General features: G+C 39.4%; 2 protein-coding genes and 1 pseudogene across 2 annotated transcripts; all 3 read left to right on the top strand.

Annotated features, from left to right (window-relative positions):
• The first annotated feature begins 225 nt into the window (after positions 1-225).
• On the top strand, positions 226-1,230 carry LOC115815109 (odorant receptor 131-2-like). Its single transcript, XM_030778073.1, has one exon. The coding sequence runs from the start codon at positions 226-228 to the stop codon at positions 1,228-1,230; it is 1,005 nt and encodes a 334-aa protein (XP_030633933.1).
• An 11,288-nt stretch (positions 1,231-12,518) lies between these two features.
• On the top strand, positions 12,519-13,481 carry LOC115815108 (odorant receptor 131-2-like). Its single transcript, XM_030778072.1, has one exon. It carries the CDS (start codon positions 12,519-12,521, stop codon positions 13,479-13,481), a length of 963 nt encoding a protein of 320 aa, XP_030633932.1.
• Positions 13,482-19,552: 6,071 nt separating this feature from the next.
• On the top strand, positions 19,553-20,515 carry LOC115815107 (odorant receptor 131-2-like; annotated as a pseudogene).
• The last annotated feature ends 424 nt before the right edge of the window (positions 20,516-20,939 follow it).

Below are 20,939 nucleotides of genomic sequence, written 5' to 3'. Positions count from 1 at the left end.
ACAGTATAAATAGACAACAGCCTCATTACAAACGTCACTACGGAACAACTGTGTGTCAGCCTGTACACATGCTGCCTTTGCCTTATTAAACACAATTCATTTTATTTTATACTCTGTGTAAATGAATATGAGGCAATAACTTATATTTTGCTATCAACCCACCTTTTTCTGTCATGACACTGCAAAATGTAAAGCTCTATAGGAGGGGGGTTTTTTTGCTTTAAAATGCAGAGCACAGTTAATACGAGCAATATGAGCATTAGTGTTGCATTTTATTTATTCCAACCCTTCAGCCAGAAAGTACTGCTTGTTCAGATACTTGTTGGGATTTTCCTGTATGTGAATTCTCTCATGATTTTTACCTTCCTAAAAAAAGAAATTTTCAGGGAAGATACTCGATATGTTTTGTTTGCACTGACACTTTTCAGTGATACTGTCCTCATGGTGATAACTGACTTGGCTTTACTAGGGATTTATTACAATATTCTTATTCCAATGATTCCATGTTGTATACTTTGCACGCTTATGAACTGGCTTAACGACTGTACTCCTGTGACACTGGTGGCCATGTGCCTAGAGCGCTATGTGGCCATCTGCATGCCACTAAGACACGCTGACATCTCCAACTCCAGAAACAGAAAAATTGGTCTTCTGATCATTTGGACTATCAGTTCTGTGATATCATTTGTTAATCTGTTTGGATTTCTAGCTGTTAACCCATCTCACATTATGTTGTCTTATGTTGTGTGCAGTGTAGAGGTGCTCCTCACATTTACCTGGCAGGCTCAATTAAGAGCAGTTCTTCTACAATTATATTTCATCTGTTTGTTTGTCATTATTGTGTTCACTTATATTAAAATTATGATGGCTGCAAGAGCTGCTTCTTCAGACAATAAGAAATCAACATACAAGAGTCTCAGAACAGTGGCTCTTCATGCCTTTCAGCTCTTCCTCTGTTTAGTTCAGCTTTTAAGCCCATATGTGGAATTAGCAGTTTTGCAGATTAATTTTATGCTGTTTCTTGATGTAAGATATGCCAATTTTGTTGTGTTTATTATCGCCCCACGCTGTTTAAGCCCACTCATTTATGGACTGAGAGATGAAAAGTTTTTCCTTTTTTTTAAACATCACGCCTTGTTTGGTCTTCCAAAGGTGGTTTCAGCTGTGTTTGATGCAAATCTGTGTAGACTGAAAACTGTCAAAACACAACCAATCCACACCGTTTCCTAATAGCCCTGTATACATAAAAAATATGCTATTGCACCTTGTGAAATTTAATTGTGGTAATATGGATGTTTCCCAAGCAGACAATGCTGAATTCATAGTTGAGCTGAAAACTCTTAATTTTCTCTTAATTTTTTGTCCCTGAAGGAAAAGCATTTATTTAGGCCTAGTCTGCATACTGTTACTTACCCAATAGACTGGGTTATTTTAACACTCCCTTTCAGTCTTGATTAAATATTTTTTGCCCTTCCATATGTATTGCTTTATTTTATTTCACACAATAATTTCTCCCCTGAGAGATTTATCCCACAGAAAAATCTGTTACCTCTGCATGGGCATGTTAGCTCTTATGAACCACTGTTGCCGAAACCAAATGGGATCTGTTCAGTGTCTTATTTGCCTTGCTATGAACCTCATATGTATTGTGATTTTCTGTACATTACTGTAGGAGCTCCTTCTTCAGTAAATGAACAGTTCTGAATGTTTGCATTTTTATTACAAAAATTACATAAGCCTCTTTTTAAATTAGTTAAGAGTTTTAACTATCTTCATGTTATTGTGTTACACATTCTACAACATCCAGCTACACAAATAAATTGTAGAACATGAAGTTAAATCCTAATTTCTCAGCAGATCAAGTTTTTCAACTTTATTCACCTTTTCTGTGCACTTGCCCATCTAAACTATGTGGAGCAAATTAATACTGTACCTACAGCTATCATTATTACCATGGACTACAGATAAAATTTAGATCTAACCAACCACTTTATATGGATATGAAAACTGATGTGCTGATTGTATGTTGTCCTTGCAAACTAAGAAAAACAAATAATGGAGACATTGTCGCAATACAAGACTGTTGGGATCAACTTTAAGTGTCAGATCTTCACACACTGTACATGTGCACATTTGAAAATCCATCTCATATGGCCCAGAAGTACACTGGGCAAGACTACTGCTTCAAAAGTTACCATCACAGAAATAATTGCAGATTATCTTATTATAGGTTTAATGAAGAGGTATTCTTTCATGCATGCTTCCATTCTCCAGTGCTAAGCCCATATCAAGTACAATATAGTTTTTGACAAAGAACTCTAACAGAAAGTAAAAGAAAATTTATTTCAACATGTAATTCAGCATGTATTTTATTAATTAAAATCACGCAGCGCAATCAGTGCAGTTCTTCAGCTTTTAATAATGTAATGTATGTAATGATTGCAGGTTATTTTATGCAGTCTAATGAAGAGATAACCTACTGATAATGATAAGATCATGATCACATTCTTGACTGTCCAGATATATACTTCTTAATCCCTTTCAGATATTTTAAGCACTGATCTAATTAGGGTTTCCGCGAGTAGTCGAGGTAATCCATGACGTCGACGATGAAAACGCATCAACAGCAGTATTTCAAACCGATGCAAATTGAGCCGAGTAGTTGAGTAATCTTTTAATGAGTTGAATCGTTGATTACTCTTTTGACAGTTCAACTCAGCTAGTCGATAGATTAATCTATACAAAAATAGTGGGTAGTGGCAGCCCTAGCAGCAATTACGTAGTGATATTGAAGTAAAACATTTGTCATAATGAACTGAAGCATTTTAGAAGTCAAAAAGGCAAATTCTAGGGGTGTAACAGTACACACAGTTGGTTCACAACATGTTTTGAACGTCACGGTTCGGTACGAGTTTGGTACAACGGGAAAAAAACAACAAAAACCCCAAAATGCATAAGGCTAGGTTTCTTTAATTTATTTTGAACAGACAATAGTGCAAGTTACAGTTCGTTCTGCCTGGTGTCGTATAGTCCCTCATGAAGATTAAAGGTGCCATAAAATGGAAATCACAATTTTCCTTGCCCTTTCAAATTCTCTGAGATGACTGTGCTATGAAAATATTGTCAATAGGCGCTTTCGCACCGATGGAACTTTTCCATAGTTATTAGAACTGTTGGAGAAAGTACCCCCTTTTTCGCATATTTGAACCGCAGGAACTTAGAACGATCATAGTTCTTAGAACACCATTTTGAGGAGCTTTTTTAGCTCCTACTTCAGGGTAGGTACTTTCGCAGCACAATAGGAACCTTGTGACATACGTATACGGCCATTGGTCCAGACGTAGGTATACAATGATTGCAACCGCCATTTTTAAAGATCTGTGTAAAATATAAAGTCTTACATTTAGTTTTTGATATTCATGTCTAAAAATGTCTTAATTCCTGGAACTGTAAGAGGGGAGACATAGTTTTTATGTTTTATTTTACCCGGTATTTTATATCCTCCAACAATGACCATTTGTGCAACATCCAATGTATATTTGTACATTGAAGAGATAGCATACACGCCGCTTCGGTAGGTGCTTGTGTGTCCGCTTGTGTGGCTGTGATCCGCATTTTAACCTAAAATAAGAATGTGTTTATCCAGCTTACGATTTGAGGGCTGCGGCGGGGAAAAAGAAAAAAAAAAACACAAGCATCAAGCACAAGCGCTGTTCTAGCACGTGAAAAGTATTATGCCCATTGAGTCGTTTACTGCTACTCCCGTGGTAAATGCAGGGGAACATTTTTTTTTCCATTGGACTGGGTCTATCACCATACAGTTTTATTTTCGTTAATAAGAGGGCAGTTATATGTTATCTAATGTGCACTCAATTGTTCCGTCATTGAAATTCAATAAAACTCATTCATTGTGTATACTGTAGTCTAGTTTGTCGATTTCTTTTGCTGCAGTAATAGTATTTTTTTTCTTTTAGAGGTATTTAAAAGGTCTTAAAAGTCATTAAATTTGCACTTAAAAATGTGCAGCTATCTTGGTTAGCCATAAACAACAGCTCTTCAGCGTTCTTACTGGTGGTGCGAATGCAAACAAAAAAAAGCCCTAGAACGTATGTAGTTCTAGGAGAAGCTCCTCAGGGGGTAGTTCCTGTCAAATAAGACCCTAGAACTGTTTGGTCCAAAAGCGCCTAATGTATGAAAACATGCATTCTCCTCCTATAGCCGTTCGATATATGTGAAGAAAACAAGCTTTTCTACAACCCATTCTGAATTCCATGTGTTTGTACGTCACAACTGCACATGGCCGCCCACAGCAGCGTGTAGCCAATCGCAGGCTATTGACAGCCACCATTGCCATCTATTACTCATTAAGAGATGCAGTTTATTTCTTACCACAGTGTATCAGTAAACAAGGACATAAGGTCCTTGAAAACTTATGTCATATGTTTGCACCACAATCAGATCCCAAATCTTATAGAGAAGAGAACAAACCATGAGAGAGTGAAATGAGAGACTCGCGTTTGTGAAATTCGGTTCCACATTGTGTTCATCAATCTTCGCACATAGGCTGTCCTGTATTCTCCGTATGACTGCATGCACCGAACTGTAACGTCCATATGGTTCGGTATGAATACATGTAACGTTCTGTTCAGTATAAATACTCTTAGTTTTTCCTTCTTGGATTGTATGGAATTGTCTTGTCAGTGTGTCATGTTAATCTGAAGTTTGCAATCCTGAAACCTGTAAATTCCCAGAAGTCTTTTGTTTCATCTTTAATTTCATCTTGTTCAAATAAAACAAAGCAAATCTGCACATGCATCCAGAACTTCCTTCAATCTGTGACAGTAATAATCATTTTTTGTTGTCTTGCATCTCGAATCTCTGGTCACAGATTTAAGTTCCCATTATTCCTTTGAAGAGACTTTAAAGATTGGAACTGGAAAAGAGTGGGTGCTTAGCTTTCAGTTGTAAGTTTTGCAGTTTATGTTTTTTTTTTCATAGTTAAATTATTAAAATGTCAGAAAATCATGGATAAATACAAGCATGACTTTCTATGTATAGATAAATAGAAGAGTGGTTTGAGGTATGAAAGTGTCACAACTTGTTGAAGAGGCTGGATGCATGTGTAGGATAATCACAGTTTTGACAACAACACAACACAACACAAACCTTAATCGAAACTAACCTTTAAAGGGGGGAAAGAGAGGCCCAGGGCATGACACCCTACCCCCCAAAACGTGCAGCTCCTGCCACGGGATGCACAATCTTGGGGAATCTGGGGAGCCAAGTGGACCAGGAGACTCTTGCAGGACACAGACAGACACTGGGGCCAGGACACGAGACAGGGCTGGGCGGTCTGGAGGCTGTGGAAGCGGATGGTGAGACGAGATTGGGTAGTCCAGAGACTCGAGGCGGGGAAGGGACCAGGAAGAACAGGAGGGACCTCTGCAACAACAGGGAAAGGACCAGGAGCCAGAGCCAGAGCTGGAGGAGAGGCCTCCAAAGCGTTGGGACCAGGAGCCGAGGGAGGGACCTCTGCAGAGTCAAGGATGGGACCAGTAGCCATTGGTGGAGCCTCCAAGGCAACAGGACCAGGGGCTGGGGAAGGGGCCTCCAAGGCGATGGGAACAGGGGCCGGGGGAGTGGCCACTGCAATGACCAGGGAGCCCAGACGCAAGCATAGCCTCTATGGTGAAGGGAGCAGGACCAGGGAGCCAACAGGTAGGCACAGCCTCTGGCAACGGGAGCAGGACCAGGAGCAGGAGACCCATAGGTGAGTGCTGCCTCTAAGGCAACAGGATGGAGAGACCCAGAGGCAAGTGCTGCCTCTAAGGCAACAGGACCAGGAGCAAGGGCCCCCGAGGCAAGTGCTGCCTCTGTGGCAACAGGTCCCAGAGACTCAGAGGCAGGCACAGCCTCTATAGCGACATCACCAGGAGCAGGAGACCCAGAGACAAGGACAGCCTCTGTGGTTGTAGTGACAGGAGCAGGACCAGGGACTGGAGATCCAGAGGAAAGTGCTGCCTCTGAGGTGACTTAATCCAGCACCAGTGTCCCCGTGGTGACTGGATCTAAAAGTGGCCCAGCACCCCCCTCCCTTCCTGTCACTGTCACCGCGGATCCCCTCAAATGTGAAGTACAGGGAGCACAGTAATAGGAACTCCCAGCAAATTTTAGGGCATCTGTCATAGCTTGCCAGTAGTTTGCCAAACTGGAACCCACCTGCTGCATCTATGGGTGGATGTGGAATTCTGTCATGATTTGTTGAAGAGGCTGGATGCATGTGCAGGCATGGGTTAACACTAGAAGCGCCGAGCGCCGGTCATTTGACTGCTGTGACGTCTTACTAGACGCGCCGTGCTGGTTTCACTTACTTATACCTAGAAGCGCCGAGCGGCGGTCATCTGACCACAGTGACCAAAAAAAAAAAATTAAATCTTTGCACTCGTCAAATTTCAGCACCCTCCTTTCATGACTTTTCCTAGATTTGTGCGTTTTATCACCCAGCATCCTTAAATTTTCAAAATCACCCCAGTACGAGCTAATTTAAAGCTATTTTGCTCCTATTTCTGTCAAATTGCCGTCAGCCTCGCGTTCGGCCATGTTGTTTCCTGCCTTTCAAGGCTGCGATTCTCTTTTCTCTCAGCAGATGTTGCAAGGGTTCGCTTGTATTAGTTGTCTGTTTTTATATATATATATATATATATATATATATATATATATATATATATATATATATATATATCAGGGTTTTATATATATTTATCCAGAGTTACTAGAGTTATTAATTAATATTACATAATATGCAAAAATGACGACAATAATTTAATAACTATCAAGCGCATTTTTGTTTCATGTAGGCCTACATGGGCGTATCAATTGTCACTAACTTTTGCACTAGCCTACTTGAACCGTGCGTAATTAGTAATCATATGACTGATAGTTCGTGTGTAGACTATGGTAAGCCTTATTCTCATGTCATGACATTACATTATTTTAGAGCTGCAACAATAATTTACAATATTAAAATGCAAATGTTTTGTAAAGCGGATAAACGTATAATAAACGCATTTTTGTTTCACGTACAGGGGCGTAACTAATTATTATATGACTTAGATAGTTGGCAGGAATTTTGCGAATGCTAATTCATTCAATATAATAACATCCTATGCAAGAGACGGCACAGTATGGGTTGAACAAACTGCTGGCAACCCTCGGGCTAGAGCGCGAGAGTGCAATATCAAGAGAGAAACCCCAGGGCCCACATGTTATGCCAAGAACAATATTACAAGTCCATTGAGCAGTTTAGTGTGCTTGATTGACACAGAAATGTGGTGAAAGATTCAGAAATACTATGAAGCAGAAACTGATCGAAATGATGCTGATAAGTTCAAACTGCGGATCTCCTTTATTTGAGAGGTATTACGGGCGGTAAAAGCATGAACCCGGATGACTACTGGTCTGCTAACTTGGGAATCCCATTTTCAGAGACAGATGTCTCGACAGAGATTCCAAGATATCATGCGCTATCTGCGCTTTGATGACAAGAATACAAGGGCTGCCCACCTTGTGACAGATACATTTTCGATATTAGATTTTCGATAAAGTATTGCCTCTTACACACCTAGATGAACAACTGTAGATGAACAACTGTTCCCTATCAAGTCGTTACTGTGTCGTTTCACACAGTACATGGCCATTAAACTGGGCTAATTTGCTATTAAATTCTGGGTGGCCGCTGACGTTGAAACAAAGTACATGTTGAACGCAATTCCCTGCCTAGGGAAAGATGGCAGTAGGCCGAAAATTTCTTCACCTCGTTGGCACTGGCAAACAATCTTTTGGTCTACGTTAAAGGGAACTTCTGAGTTGGTGGACCAAGTGATTCATGACGCGGTCGTTAGGAAGGTGTTGGGATCACTCCTAGGCTATTGTTCTAGGCTGTCGGTCGAATATCTCTCCACTTGAAATGGGAACACAAAACTGCGAGGTACAACATTCCCTGCTTGAACAAGCTGTGTAAAAGTAGTTACAGCATCCAGACACATACAATACTAAATAGCTCAAAAAGTACTTTGTTATCTATTTATTTACTTAGTACATTTTTCACTGTATACACGATCTCATGTATCTATCTTGTATAATGTATAATTCATTCTTTCTTAAGTATTTACTGTAAATAAACTACACAGCTGTCGATTTTCTATTTACTCTAAAAGCCTACACACCCGACACAGCTTTGTTTACGAAAATCCATTGCGACATACATATTTTGTAAAAACATCCATGCACATTTATTAATTTCCAAGCTGTGCCTACATTTTCTATTTTCTATTAGTGGGCCGCAACGATCCAGAACAGTGTTCCAGCACCTTCGATTAATAAGTAAATAAATCTGACTGGCAGTTTCATACATAATAATGTCAAGCAAGTGTGGCCTGGCCATGAATAAGGGGACCGGACACACAATTCTTATATTTTTTTGTTGTGGGTCTTTATTCCCCGACTGCACCCAACGGAGTACAGCGTTAATTTTGTAAAGTTATGAGGTGTACAGACAACAGTAGCAGCACACTTCTAAATACAGAAAGAAAACAGAAATACAACAAAATCAATTAACTGGTACAGTTACTGTACTACAACGCACATAAGTTTGCTGGGAACATACATCCGTGAACCGAATATACTTTTTTTAAACATTCCTCCGTGAACTCAGTATCAACTTATTAGAAAAGAATCGGAAACTCACTCTCCCCCCGGTGTGCAGCCTGTTCGCTAGCCACTCAACTCGGAAATTCGCACAGCACTCCGTCTCTACATTAAACAGGAGCGCATAAAATGAACAAAGCCAACGGAACAAGCCAATATATACAATAAGCATTAGATGCTTTCTTTCACTAGTACATTCGGTCACCACTTACGCTGCCCGCTGCTTAGGGTTTCCTTCAGCGTGGTGGGGACCTCGCACAACCAGCCTCTCTAACGGACCTCAGCAACCTAGCTCTCTAGTTCTTTCCGCGCTGCTGTGCATGATGCAACACAGGAATACTGCGCTCTCGCGGGATTTACTACTAAACTGTTCTTAAAGCGACAGTACTCTAACCACCCCAAGAACAATCTCTCCCCATGTTCACCCGGCCACACAAGTTTATTTTTGTGTGCTGCAGCGTGGTGTTCCCTCCAGCTGATGCCATGATGATTAGAAGCTTCCAATGTTCACGCACCGTGATCCAACAGAACAGGGCGGCTAACATTTAAATACTCTGAGGTGACGGTTTAGTTTGTGGGACAGTTGTGGTGGAAATTGGACGGACTTATAGTTAGGTTATCATTGTAGTTAGTTTTATCAATAGTTTAGTGGTTAGTTTTGTAGTTAGAATATTTGTAACATTGATATTAGCGTGATTCTGTCACAGCCTGCACCTCATTTTGGACTTTTAGTTTGAAATGTCTTGTGCTCCTCTTCCGTGTGTGTTTCCACCCCTCATCTGATCCTGTTTGTTGCATTTATTAACCTTGTTCTCCCCTTGTTTAGTTCATCCAATCATGTTTGCCCTCTTTAGTTCTCCTCTTGTATTTAAACCCTTGTGTTTGACCTGTCCTTTGTCTATCGGTGTTTGTGTTTGTATGCACACTGTTAGGCTGCACCTTTTGTTACCGGTTTTTGTTCCTGTTTGCACCTGTATTTTTATCTTCATTTTTGCAAGTAAAGCCCTCCTTCTGTCACTACAATCTTTGTGTCTTGCGCTTGAGTCCTGCACCACTCCAGCCGTGACAGATTCATAGTTTAGTTTTATTGTAAATAGTAATTTGATAGTGTTGTAGTTCATCATTTGAGTGAAAATAGTGAAAATACTTTTTGTGTTTAGAATATTTAATTATTTAGTAATGTAATTAGTACAGGATAATGCTGCAGGGTTCAGCAATACACTTTTTTGCTACTTGACCAGTTAGAATTCAGTCCTGAACAAATAATGTTAATTAACTGTTTTTAAAGAAGCACACATAGCTAGCATAAATGTTCTCTGAGCAATACTTTGCTCTGAACAATCAGCAAATTACAAATACAGCCTCAATAGAAGCTACATTAACACAAGTCCTCAGAGTCACAGACAGGTAGTTGCAATACTTGAAAAGAGATGAGGCAATGAGTTAGATTCAAGTTTACTTAAGGCACAAGAGGAGTTAACCTCAAAAAAATCCATATTCAGAGCAGCTTATTATATTGCAAAACATAATAGGCCATCCAGAACCTCTTGACTTGCAAAAGTCAAATGGTCTCAACGTTGGCAGAGTACCGCACTCACATGTGCAGATATCACATGAAGTCTACTAGGCCAAAACTCACTATTCTCATTGATGAGAGCACTGCTTTCAGCAAGAAGTCTTGCCTGGTTGTGTACCTAAGGTGCTCAGTTAATAATTCTGAGCCAACTATTTTTCTTTAGACTTGGTGGAACTTGGATCTACTAATGCAGAGGGCATTATTGAGACTTTTTGAGCTGTTTAATAAGTCATGGCCTTGATGATGCCTTTCTACATTCAACAATTTTTATTGATTTTTGGAAAACCCAAGACATTTGTTCACAGGAAAAATTTCAGGCACAGTTGTATGAAAATACAAAATTATTGAAACAATTACAAGTAGAACATAGCCCAACCACCCGCCCTACTTCCCATCCCTCTCTATCCCCTCCTTCAGCCCTTTGTCCTGCATCCCACCCAGTCCAGTCCTCACAACCACCCCATGGGAACTTGTCTAAACAGTAATGCATACAATGTAGTATAATACAATTATATAATTTTACAATTATTACAATACAATACAATAGTATAATACAATTACATAGCCTAAACACAAAGGAGAAAAAAAGAGGGGAAAAAAAGAAAAGAAAAAAAGTGTGTGGGTGGTGCTCTGCTGTCTTATGACTTTGTCATTCTAGTCCACTTCATTTAGTGAGATTTGTAAGCTCTCATAGTACTCTAAGAAAGGAACCACCTAGTGAAGATAGGTGGTTTATGTTCCTTCCAGAAGACGAGAATACCACGGGAACATGGGCCCTGCCTTTAAGAGAATGAGTTTCTCGAGTGAAACCAAATATGGCACAGATATGATTGGGGGGATGTCTTTTTTAAACATCTTGGTATAGGCATGAAAAATGTCTGCGAGCAGGACAGGACCAAAACATGTGTATGTAATCTGCTGGTTGACTTTACAATGAGGGCATGAGGGGTCAACCTTGAGAAAAATCTTTGCCAGCCTTGACCTGGTCAAATGTGCTCTTGGAAGAATTTTGAGCTGAATCGAGGAGTGCCTGCCACAAGGGGATGAAGTGTGTGCCAAATCAAGCACTGCTTCCCACTGATCCTCTGTCATTTCCTCTCCAAGGTCATCATCTCAAAGCTTCCTAACATCTTCCTAAAGACTTGAAAAACCCAAACACGTTTTCCACGCCAATATTTTGATGGTGCTCTAGATTAAGTAGAGACAATTTGCGTAATTATTCTGTTAGTCTCCACTGTTTTCCATTCTCTTGTCCTCTCTGAATTATTAACTAACTTCCACTTACAACAACCTCATCTGCCAACAAACAAAAGATTCCAACAAACTGTGTCTCAGTGAACCACTTCCTTTCAAAGATACTAATAAAACTGCCCAGTTATCTATGAATGGTTACTCGTATCATTTTTGGACTGCCTTCTCCCTTCTAATAAAATACTGGGCTTTCCTAACAAATGCATCCCTATTTCATATGTGGCTGGACTAAATGCGGTCAGTAAACAATAAACAATTTAGTTTGGGTGTGTGCTATATATTGCAAAGCATTATTTATCATGTACATGCGTACAAAGGAGGTAGAACTGTCAAATCATGATGGAAGTTGTAGAATGTAAGGTCATACAGCAAGTCCAGAGACAAGATAAAGAGAAAGTTGAGTTCTGATGACTGCAAAGTAAGTGCCCGTGATGTATATTTAAAAAAAAGTATCTTAATCATGATATAATTGACATTAATGTTCTACACTCATTTCCACCCCAGTTCCCACCTGCAATTTTAGAGGCATGTTGTCATCACCCTAGTATTCAAACAGCCTCCTCAAAAACACTATAAATGTTACTGACTGAGCAATGTGACTAATTAATGTCAGTAACTTTTGTGTTGGCTAATGTTTGTGACCACCTAATGTGTTAAGGTGTCCCTCTCATCTAAGGCCTATATAACCCATGCTACAGGTAACAACGGAGCATACATGCACACATGAGGAACCTGAGGAGGTCTTTTGGCATATCTCAGTTGGGTTGGGTTTTGAAGTTTTTTGTTTCTGTTATTACAAATCACTTCTTCGTTACATAGATTTTACCTCTGCTTCATGTTCTTAAGACTTAAGAAAAATTGCAATAAATAATATATATATATATATATATATATATATATATATATATATATATACAAAAACATCACATGCAAATACAAAATTTTGTTTTATTATTTGTGTACTTTTCATCTAGATTTGTGTATGATGGAGGAAGACATCGACTATAATGAGAACAGCAGTGACTACCAGATGCAGCTGATACATGAAGATCCAGTGGAAAGGGCCATTTCGATGACAGTGGTTCAAATTTTTGTTTTGCCCTTTATCTATATTAACATCCTCATGTTCTTGGCCTTCTGTAGGAGAGAAGCATTCCAGTCAGAGACACGATATATATTGTTTGCACAAACTGTGCTGGTGGACTTAATTTTTCTTATATTGACAGATTTTGTGGTGATTCTTTCATCCACTTTAACATTGTTGCCAATGGGGTTTTGTATCCCAATTTGTATAATGATGGAGATGGTCACAAACTGCACTCCATTAACCATCACCGCTATGTGTGTGGAGCGTTATGTGGCCATCTGCATGCCACTCAGACATGATGCTATTTCTACCACCAACAGGACAATGATTTTGATCCTTGTGATGTGGATATTAAGCTCCTTCAATCCGCTTATGGATGTTCTCATTCTCATAGCCACATCTTCACAGGAGTATCTGACTCAGTTCACCTACTGTCACTATGAAATAATGACACCAGAGCATTGGCATCGCAACATGAGGGGTATTGTCTACATTTGTGTTTTAGTGATCATTATCCTAGTTGAAGTCTATTGTTTTGTGATGATTACAATAGCTGCACAGGCTGCCTCTGGTGGCAACAAAAAGTCAGCATCAAAAGGACAACGAACCCTTGCACTGCATCTCTTTCAGCTTTGTTTGTGCTCAATAGAAGGAATATGCCCCTATATTGAGGCCTTTGTTATAGAGATTGACATTAACCTGTATGTGACAGTTCGCCTTTTCAATTTCCTTTTATTCAGTGTAGTCTCTAGGTCAGTGAGTCCACTTCTTTATGGCCTTAAAGATGAGAAGTTTTGTACAGCACTTGTTTACTATATGTGCTGTAAAATGAATCCTGTCTCCACTGAAAAAGAACGATAAATAAATACAATGAGATGTGTAATGGAAATTACCCAGAGTTCTGTCTAAAAGGAAAGTAATGATTGGAAATTGACCCAGGATCTGATCTAAAAGAGATTGCAGGATAGTAAAGAGTCAGTTTGTATTGTCATAGAGGTAAAAAAAATGGTTTGTAAATACATATTATGTGCGACCTCTGAATGAACTAGAGTAAAAATGTTAACAATGTTGCAGAAATTAGTTTGTCAAGTGGAACCATTGATTGCAGTGTAAAAGGAGAGGTTCCAGATGGTCTCTGAAATCTCCTCTAAATGGACTCCAAGGCAAAAAATGACATACATAGACATTTCTGGATATCCTCTGCCAATGAACATTCAAACAAAATATAATACATGATAAACCTCTATCAGGAAAGTATATGTGAGAGATTTTCTCTTTTTTTTAGTTACTCAGATATTGTCTGTGTGTATGACCTGTTGCCCTTCTGTCCCACCCCACTTTGTTCACCATGCATTTTTCTCCTACCTATCCCTTAGCTTACTACTAACATAATTTTATGTTATATTCTCAATTTCCTGCCTGTAGAGAATTGAAGATAACAGAAGAATAGCAGAAACAAGGGCTTAAATGAAATATTTGTGATTGTTGAAACGCATCAATGAGTTTGTTTTATGATTTGGCTATAGTAACAACTTTAACTATGGTATATAACTATAACTATAGTGTATAAATATGTAGAAAACAGCAGAGACTTAAAGTACCTTGGAGAAACTATTTCTTTTTTTTTCTTCTTTTCTTCAATATTACTTTTGAATGATTCCTTGCTATTTCAGATCAAATAAACAGAAATACACAAAATTTGAAAATGAAGTCTGGTTCAACTTACTATTGCCCTGGACTCTCAATGTGCTCTGATAACCGTAAAATTACTTTAATGCCTGGTGCAATTTACATTTCTAGGAGGCGAATCTGGTGATAACAGAGTAGAATTCTGTTGTTATAACCCCCGGTAGTTCTGTTAACTTTTCAGTTTGTTTGCTGAAATATTTCTGATAAGTATTTCTCTGTGCATTATGCTGGCAATAGGGGCGCCATAAGAGGGGCGTAGGGGGGCGGTGGGGGGGGGGGGTGGGGTGGTAGAAGGTCAACTCCAAGGGCCCAGCACTGACAGGGGGCCCTTATAGAACACTATTAATAACGCTAGAAATTAATTAATTTCTAGCGGTGCCCCTGGCTGGCAATCATTCTCAGTAAATTTTTTGCTCCTTCAAAAATTTCACATTAGAAATTTCTCCCTGGAAGAGTTAAAAGCAAAGGGACACTTTTTGTATGCAGCCATGGCCTAAATGTTAGAGAAGCAGGCTTGGGACTGAAAGGTCGCTTGATCGAGCCTCTGGACCAGCAGGAAAAATGTGGGCGGGGGAGTGAATGAACAGCACTTTCCCCTCCTTGCGCAAGGCACTTTAACCCCTAACTACTCCCCGGGTGCTGCGGCTGCCTACTGCTCCTGGATGAGTGTGCTCACTGCTCATGGATGAAATGAAATGCAGTGGATGAAATTCTCCATGGCGATCAGTTGGCGGCACATCCTTGAGTGCAGCTACTACTTCAGGTCCATGGTCCACGATGGCAGTGCACATGAAGTTAGTCATTGGCCACCAACTTGCATATTGTATAAAAAGACAGGACTTGAACATGAGACATTCACTGGAATGTAGATACAACTATATCTTCAGTTTCCACAGTGCCTTAAAGACAAATTAACAATAAATGGTAACAACTGTCACCAACTTTGCGGCCCACACTTCTAACACAATGTAGCTCTTCTGTTCCAGTGCCTACCACCCCATAGCTTTACTGGCAACATCATTCAAATACAGTGTTCGACTTGAGAAATGCACCTTTATCTTATCCACATGTGGCACAGTGTTAAAGCATATGTTGTTCAGATTTTTGAAAAATGTCCCCTTCTGCTCTGCTACCTGATTCTCTGTAGCTCCTCTTTGGTTCAGCAGTCATGGAAAAGGACATGTATATTTAAACATTGAAAGTAAAATCTATATCTACATGGTTTAAATGACCACCCTCTCAAATACTGAATCCTTCTGTTGCCTGGTTACTATTTCTGATAGTGGTCCTGCAGTGTGGGCATGTGGCTTCAGACGGTTTTGGTTTATCCCCTCCCCGAGAGAGCAGTGATGGTTGAGGTGTCACATAAGAACACAGCATTGGTCCTGCCATGAACATCTCCAGTATGATAAATTACCTGGAACTGGAAGGGATAAAAGGACAAGAAGCAGCACATGACACATATTTTTGAATCTTTGGTCTTGACTTTTACCAACAGTTTCACTGGAGCACAGTCAGTTCCCGGTGTGATTCCCCCATCCTAGCAGGAAATATTGTCATTCCCATTTAATAACCAAGCTCTCCTCTTCAGCTGTGGTATTAATGCTCAATTGCAGCAATAACTTGTAGCCCTTATGTGGAATGGGATTCTCTTTAACTGTAAAGCCCTGAGGCAACAGTACAAAGCAGGGGTGTCCAAAGTCCGGCCTGCGGCCTAAATGCGGCCCAGGGGCAGATTTTAAATGGCCTGTGGCCTCTCCCCCAAAATGTACTATGAGTGGCTCGCCACGGTGCCAGCGCTACAGTACAACATTAGGCCTTGTGGTGGTGATGTGAATTGTGCTATTCAAGTGGCTCACCACATAATAGCAGCACTAACTACAGTTTGTAGACCTGCAAAATAGAAATTAAGAAGAAGAAGAAATTAAGAAATTAAACTTGTCCCTTAATAACAAACCGATAGGTTATTCGGTCAGTAGCCTACCAGTCATTTGCTAAGGCTGCAAAGAAGTGGAAAATTGATAGCAAGGGCTGCCGCTTTCAAAAGAGACGAAAAACTGAGAACTTTTTCACTGAAAGCAGAAATTATTGTGTCTGTCTCATTTGCCAAGAGACTGTTGTTATTGAAAGATTGAAGAAAGATTTCAATGTGAAGAGAGATTACAAAACTAAGCAAAGAAGTCAGTCTAAGAAGATGTGCAGGCAAGGCTTGTTAAGTTATTGTTTACAGCCCATTTCATTGTTATTATTATTACATTATTATTATTACACTGAAAACTGAATTCTTTAGAATGCATATGTAAATTAAAAGCAACAAGCTGGCCCTCAGGTATTTTCACAAAATCTAATCATGCCCCTGTTGAACAGTATGGACACCACTGTAAGAAGTGAAGCTGCACCTAAAGACAGAGTCCTCTTCAGATCTTGGAGGGCATGATCAGCCTCCTGCCCCCTTTTTGACTCTCTCAGAGTGGTCCTTTTTGGTGTGGACTGTAAAAGGGAGAAGCTAGAGACACAAATCTCCTGTAACACACAAAAAGGCAGAGAAGAACTCCCATCTGTTTCTTTGTTGTACTTTTGGGTCATTGTAGGACAGCTTCTATCTACTTTTCAGTGAGTTTTAGAAGTCTTCTGCTAAAGGGTTAACCCAGATTCTGATCCTCACTTAACCTTCCATGTGCAATTCTGTTCATTTTTCATAATATCTGCCTCTATAAGAGCTTTAAGATATGGCACACTTTTACCTATGGGCCCCTCAGGTTTCAATGTGAACTATACAGAAGACAATGGCACACTCATGGAGAGGCCATAAGATGATGTCCATCAACCACTGAAAAGTGCCTGATGTTTCAAGAGGCTGAATGGCAAGTGCACTGCTGAACTGGTACATGCATGTCGTGTATGACAGCTTGTCATGTATGATACCATCGGCATGAATCCAGAAGCGTGTGGTGAGGAGGGCCAATAATTTTTGCTTGTACCTAGGTCGAAGGTGATGTACCTATGCCACTTCATCTGGCCTCAAATGATCCCACTTTCTCCTATCAAAAGAGATGGAAAATCCACACTTAAACCTCAAGAAAACTATACTTTTGTCAAAATTGAGATTGTAGTGAAGTTAGCTCCTTCCTATAATGTCCAAGAATGACTCTTCTGGACAGTTAGGAGAGCTTGTGCTTATTATAATCCACTTGATATGGTTCATAACATTCCCATAATTACATGTGTTTGTGTTTGTACATATTTACATGTACATACACGTATACTTTCTGTCTTTGGTCATAATAATTGAACTTCATTATTTTCTCTGTCCATTTGTTTCTCTTGGTCACAATCCAGCTGTACGTTAACTGTTATCTATTGACAATTTGTCCATGTAAATGGATGAGTGCCTCAGATTATCAATAGTATGACTATTAATTGTTTTAGGTTAATTACATATCCATATCAGAAATTACATATCCATATCACAATCGGCATATATTGGCAAGGTGACCCTGTCATAGTCTGCGTTATAAGAGACTGCAGCTTATAGCTTGCCCTAGCATACAGTACAATACGATACATTGACCTCATTAAGCACATTAGGAACGGCCACTAATCATGACTCATGGTTGTTTGCATTACTGTCCAAGTTTGAACTGGGAACTCTGTTAATAGTTCCCCTAGAGTTTTCTTAGCTTCTGTGTGACTAATTAAGTCTTGTGAGAACCATTAAAATCTCATTCATTATTAAATACTGCCCCTTATTCCAGCATTTGATTGGATATATTTTATTTGTGTTGTACAGAAAACACAGTGGAGAATTACATGTTTTTTATTAGGTAAAACAGTGTCATTGTGCTACCTTTGTTGATAGAAACAACTTGGTACACAAATCCAATACCATGACCTTTGAGCTTTGAAAAGACTTCAGAGGAAAAAAAAAATTCCATGCTAATATGAACCTGCTGAACAACATTTTGATGGTGCTGTGATCCCTGAAAACTGGACACAGCTTTCATAGTTATTCTGTTAGTATCCACTGTTTGCCATCCTCTTGTTCCTGCGTTATTCACTTCCACCAAGCTCAGTTGACTTCCAAACAAAGATTCAAACAAAACTCATCTCAATTATCCACGTCCTTTCAAGGAAAATAGCAAAATTGGCCGTTTAACTATGAATATTCACTTTTGTACTTTCTTAACTTTCTTAAGCTAATAAAGTACAGTCAGTCCACCTTATCCACGGGTATATGGTTCCAGGACCCCCCGCGGATGGGCAAAAACCGTGGATGCTCAGGACACTTATATGAAATGATGTAATTTCACCCTATATGTGTTCATAACTTGAAACCCCACCTATAGGTACCACTAAGAACTGCTAAAACCCATGTAAGTCATGCTGACTACAGTATTCTAGCGTACTGTATGCCAGAATAAGAATACAATTTACTGCACAGTAATACTACACACCAACATACATAAATGTACCATACATTAATAACACACAATAGAGCATCTGAAAAAGAAAAATTAAACACACAAAAATTAAAATGTGCACAAATGTTCTTCTTCAAGAATATTCTGGATTTATATATATATATATATATATATATATATATATATGTATATGTATGTGTGTACTTTTTTTTTCTTTTCTTTTTTTTTTAACCACGCTTGGTCAAAACTGCAGATGCCAAACCGCAGATAAGGCAGGCCGACTGTACTGTACTTTTCTAACAAATGTATCCTGTTTCAGCAGTGGCTGCAGTACACACCTACAGTAAGGGCCGACAGTACTTCAAGGGGGAAGACATTAAACCCTGATAAAAATAAAGTAGCTGTCCCAAATGTATAGTTAAATGTACATTTTTAAAAATCTTAATCATGACATAATTGACATTCATGCAGTACACCCACTTCCAGCCCAGTTCCCAGCTGTAACTTTAGAGGCACATTTTCGTCACCCTAATATTTAAAGCGGCCTCCCCAAACATACTATAAATGTTTGCGCCTAAGATTGCGTTAAGGTTTTTCTCTCTGAAGGTTATACACTCCATGCCACAGGTAACAACTGAGCTATGCATGAACACAGGAGGAACCTGATAAATTGCTGGATTGTTGATTTTGTTGCTGTAATTAATAATCATTTACTTGATAGTTACAAGTTTGTAAAACTACATATGACTTAAAAAACGAATTGCATACAAATACAAAATTTTTCCTCCTGTTTTGTGTACTTTTCATTTAGATTTGTGCATGATGGAGGAAGACAGCGACTATAGTGAGAACAGCAGTGACTACCAGATGCAGTTGGTGAATGTAGATCCAGTGAGAAGGACCATTTCAATGACATTGTTTCACATTTCTGTTTTGCCCTTTATCTACATCAACTTCCTCTTGTTTTCTGTATTCTGTAGGAGAGAAGCATTTCGATCAGAGACACGATACATATTGTTTGCACAAACTGTGCTGGTGGACTTAATTTTTCTTATATTGACAGATTTTGTGGTGGTTCTTTCGTATACTTTCACACTTACGCCACTGTTGTTTTGTATCCCATTATGCATTATGATGGAGATGGCCTAAAACTGTACACCATTAACCATCACCGCTATGTGTGTGGAGCGTTATGTGGCCATCTGCATGCCACTCAGACATGATGCTATTTCTACCACCAACAGGACAATGATTTTGATCCTTGTGATTTGGATCTTAAGCTCCTTCAATCCATTTGTGGATCTTTTCATTCTCACAGCCACATCTTCACAGGCGTACTTGTCACAAATCACTTTTTGCCACTATGAAATAATGACACCACAGGACTGGCATCGCAACATGAGGGGTATTTTCTACTTTTGTACATTAGTGTTCACTTTTGCGATTGAAGTCTATTGTTTTGTGATGATTACATTAGCTGCACAAGCTGCTTCTGGTGGCACCAAAAAGTCAGCATCAAAAGGACAACGATCCCTTGCACTGCATCTCCTTCAGCTTTTCTTGTGCTCAGTAGAAGCAATATGTCCCTACACTGAAGCCTTTGTTATAGAGATTGACTTTGAGTTGTTTTTGACAGTTCGCCTTTTCAATTTCATTGTGTTTGGCACAATCACCAGGGCAGTGAGTCCACTTCTTTATGGCCTTAAAGATGAGAAGTTTTATTCAGCACTCGTTCAATATGCCTGCTGTAAAATGAATCACACCTCATCAGAAAAAGAAAAATAAATAAGCACAAGGAGTCATGCAATGAAAATTCTGTCTAATAGGAAAGTGCAGGATAGTAAAGAGCAAATCTGTATTGCCAGAGAGCAAATCTTTTTGTAAATACTTAGAATATACAAATTATAAATCAGTAAAAATGAAAATGGCTTCAAACTGGTTCATCTTGAATGAAAACAGTTTGCCACTAAAAGACTGCGAATGGTATTAATGTTGGGTCAAGGCCAAAATTTCAGACAGTCCCCACTGACTCCCTCTTACTGCACTCCAAGCCAAAGAACATCACATGCATCCACAGATTACAGTTTGCTACCAGTAAAAATTTGAATTATTAAAACAAAATAATGCATGTGCAGCAGGGATCAGATAATTGTATGCGACACCAATCTCTTTGCAGCCGAGTTCAGTCACTCAAATGTCCCCTGTCTAT

This window comes from Chanos chanos, chromosome 6, assembly GCF_902362185.1.
Source record: "Chanos chanos chromosome 6, fChaCha1.1, whole genome shotgun sequence".
NCBI classification, from domain to species: domain Eukaryota; kingdom Metazoa; phylum Chordata; class Actinopteri; order Gonorynchiformes; family Chanidae; genus Chanos; species Chanos chanos.
This window is presented reverse-complemented; position numbering and strand designations above follow the sequence as displayed.

What these genes read in the sequence shown, in the direction of transcription:
- LOC115815109 (XM_030778073.1), top strand. Translation starts at nt 226, where the DNA reads ATGCAGAGCACAGTTAATACGAGCAATATGAGCATTAGTGTTGCATTT.
- LOC115815108 (XM_030778072.1), top strand. Translation starts at nt 12,519, where the DNA reads ATGGAGGAAGACATCGACTATAATGAGAACAGCAGTGACTACCAGATG.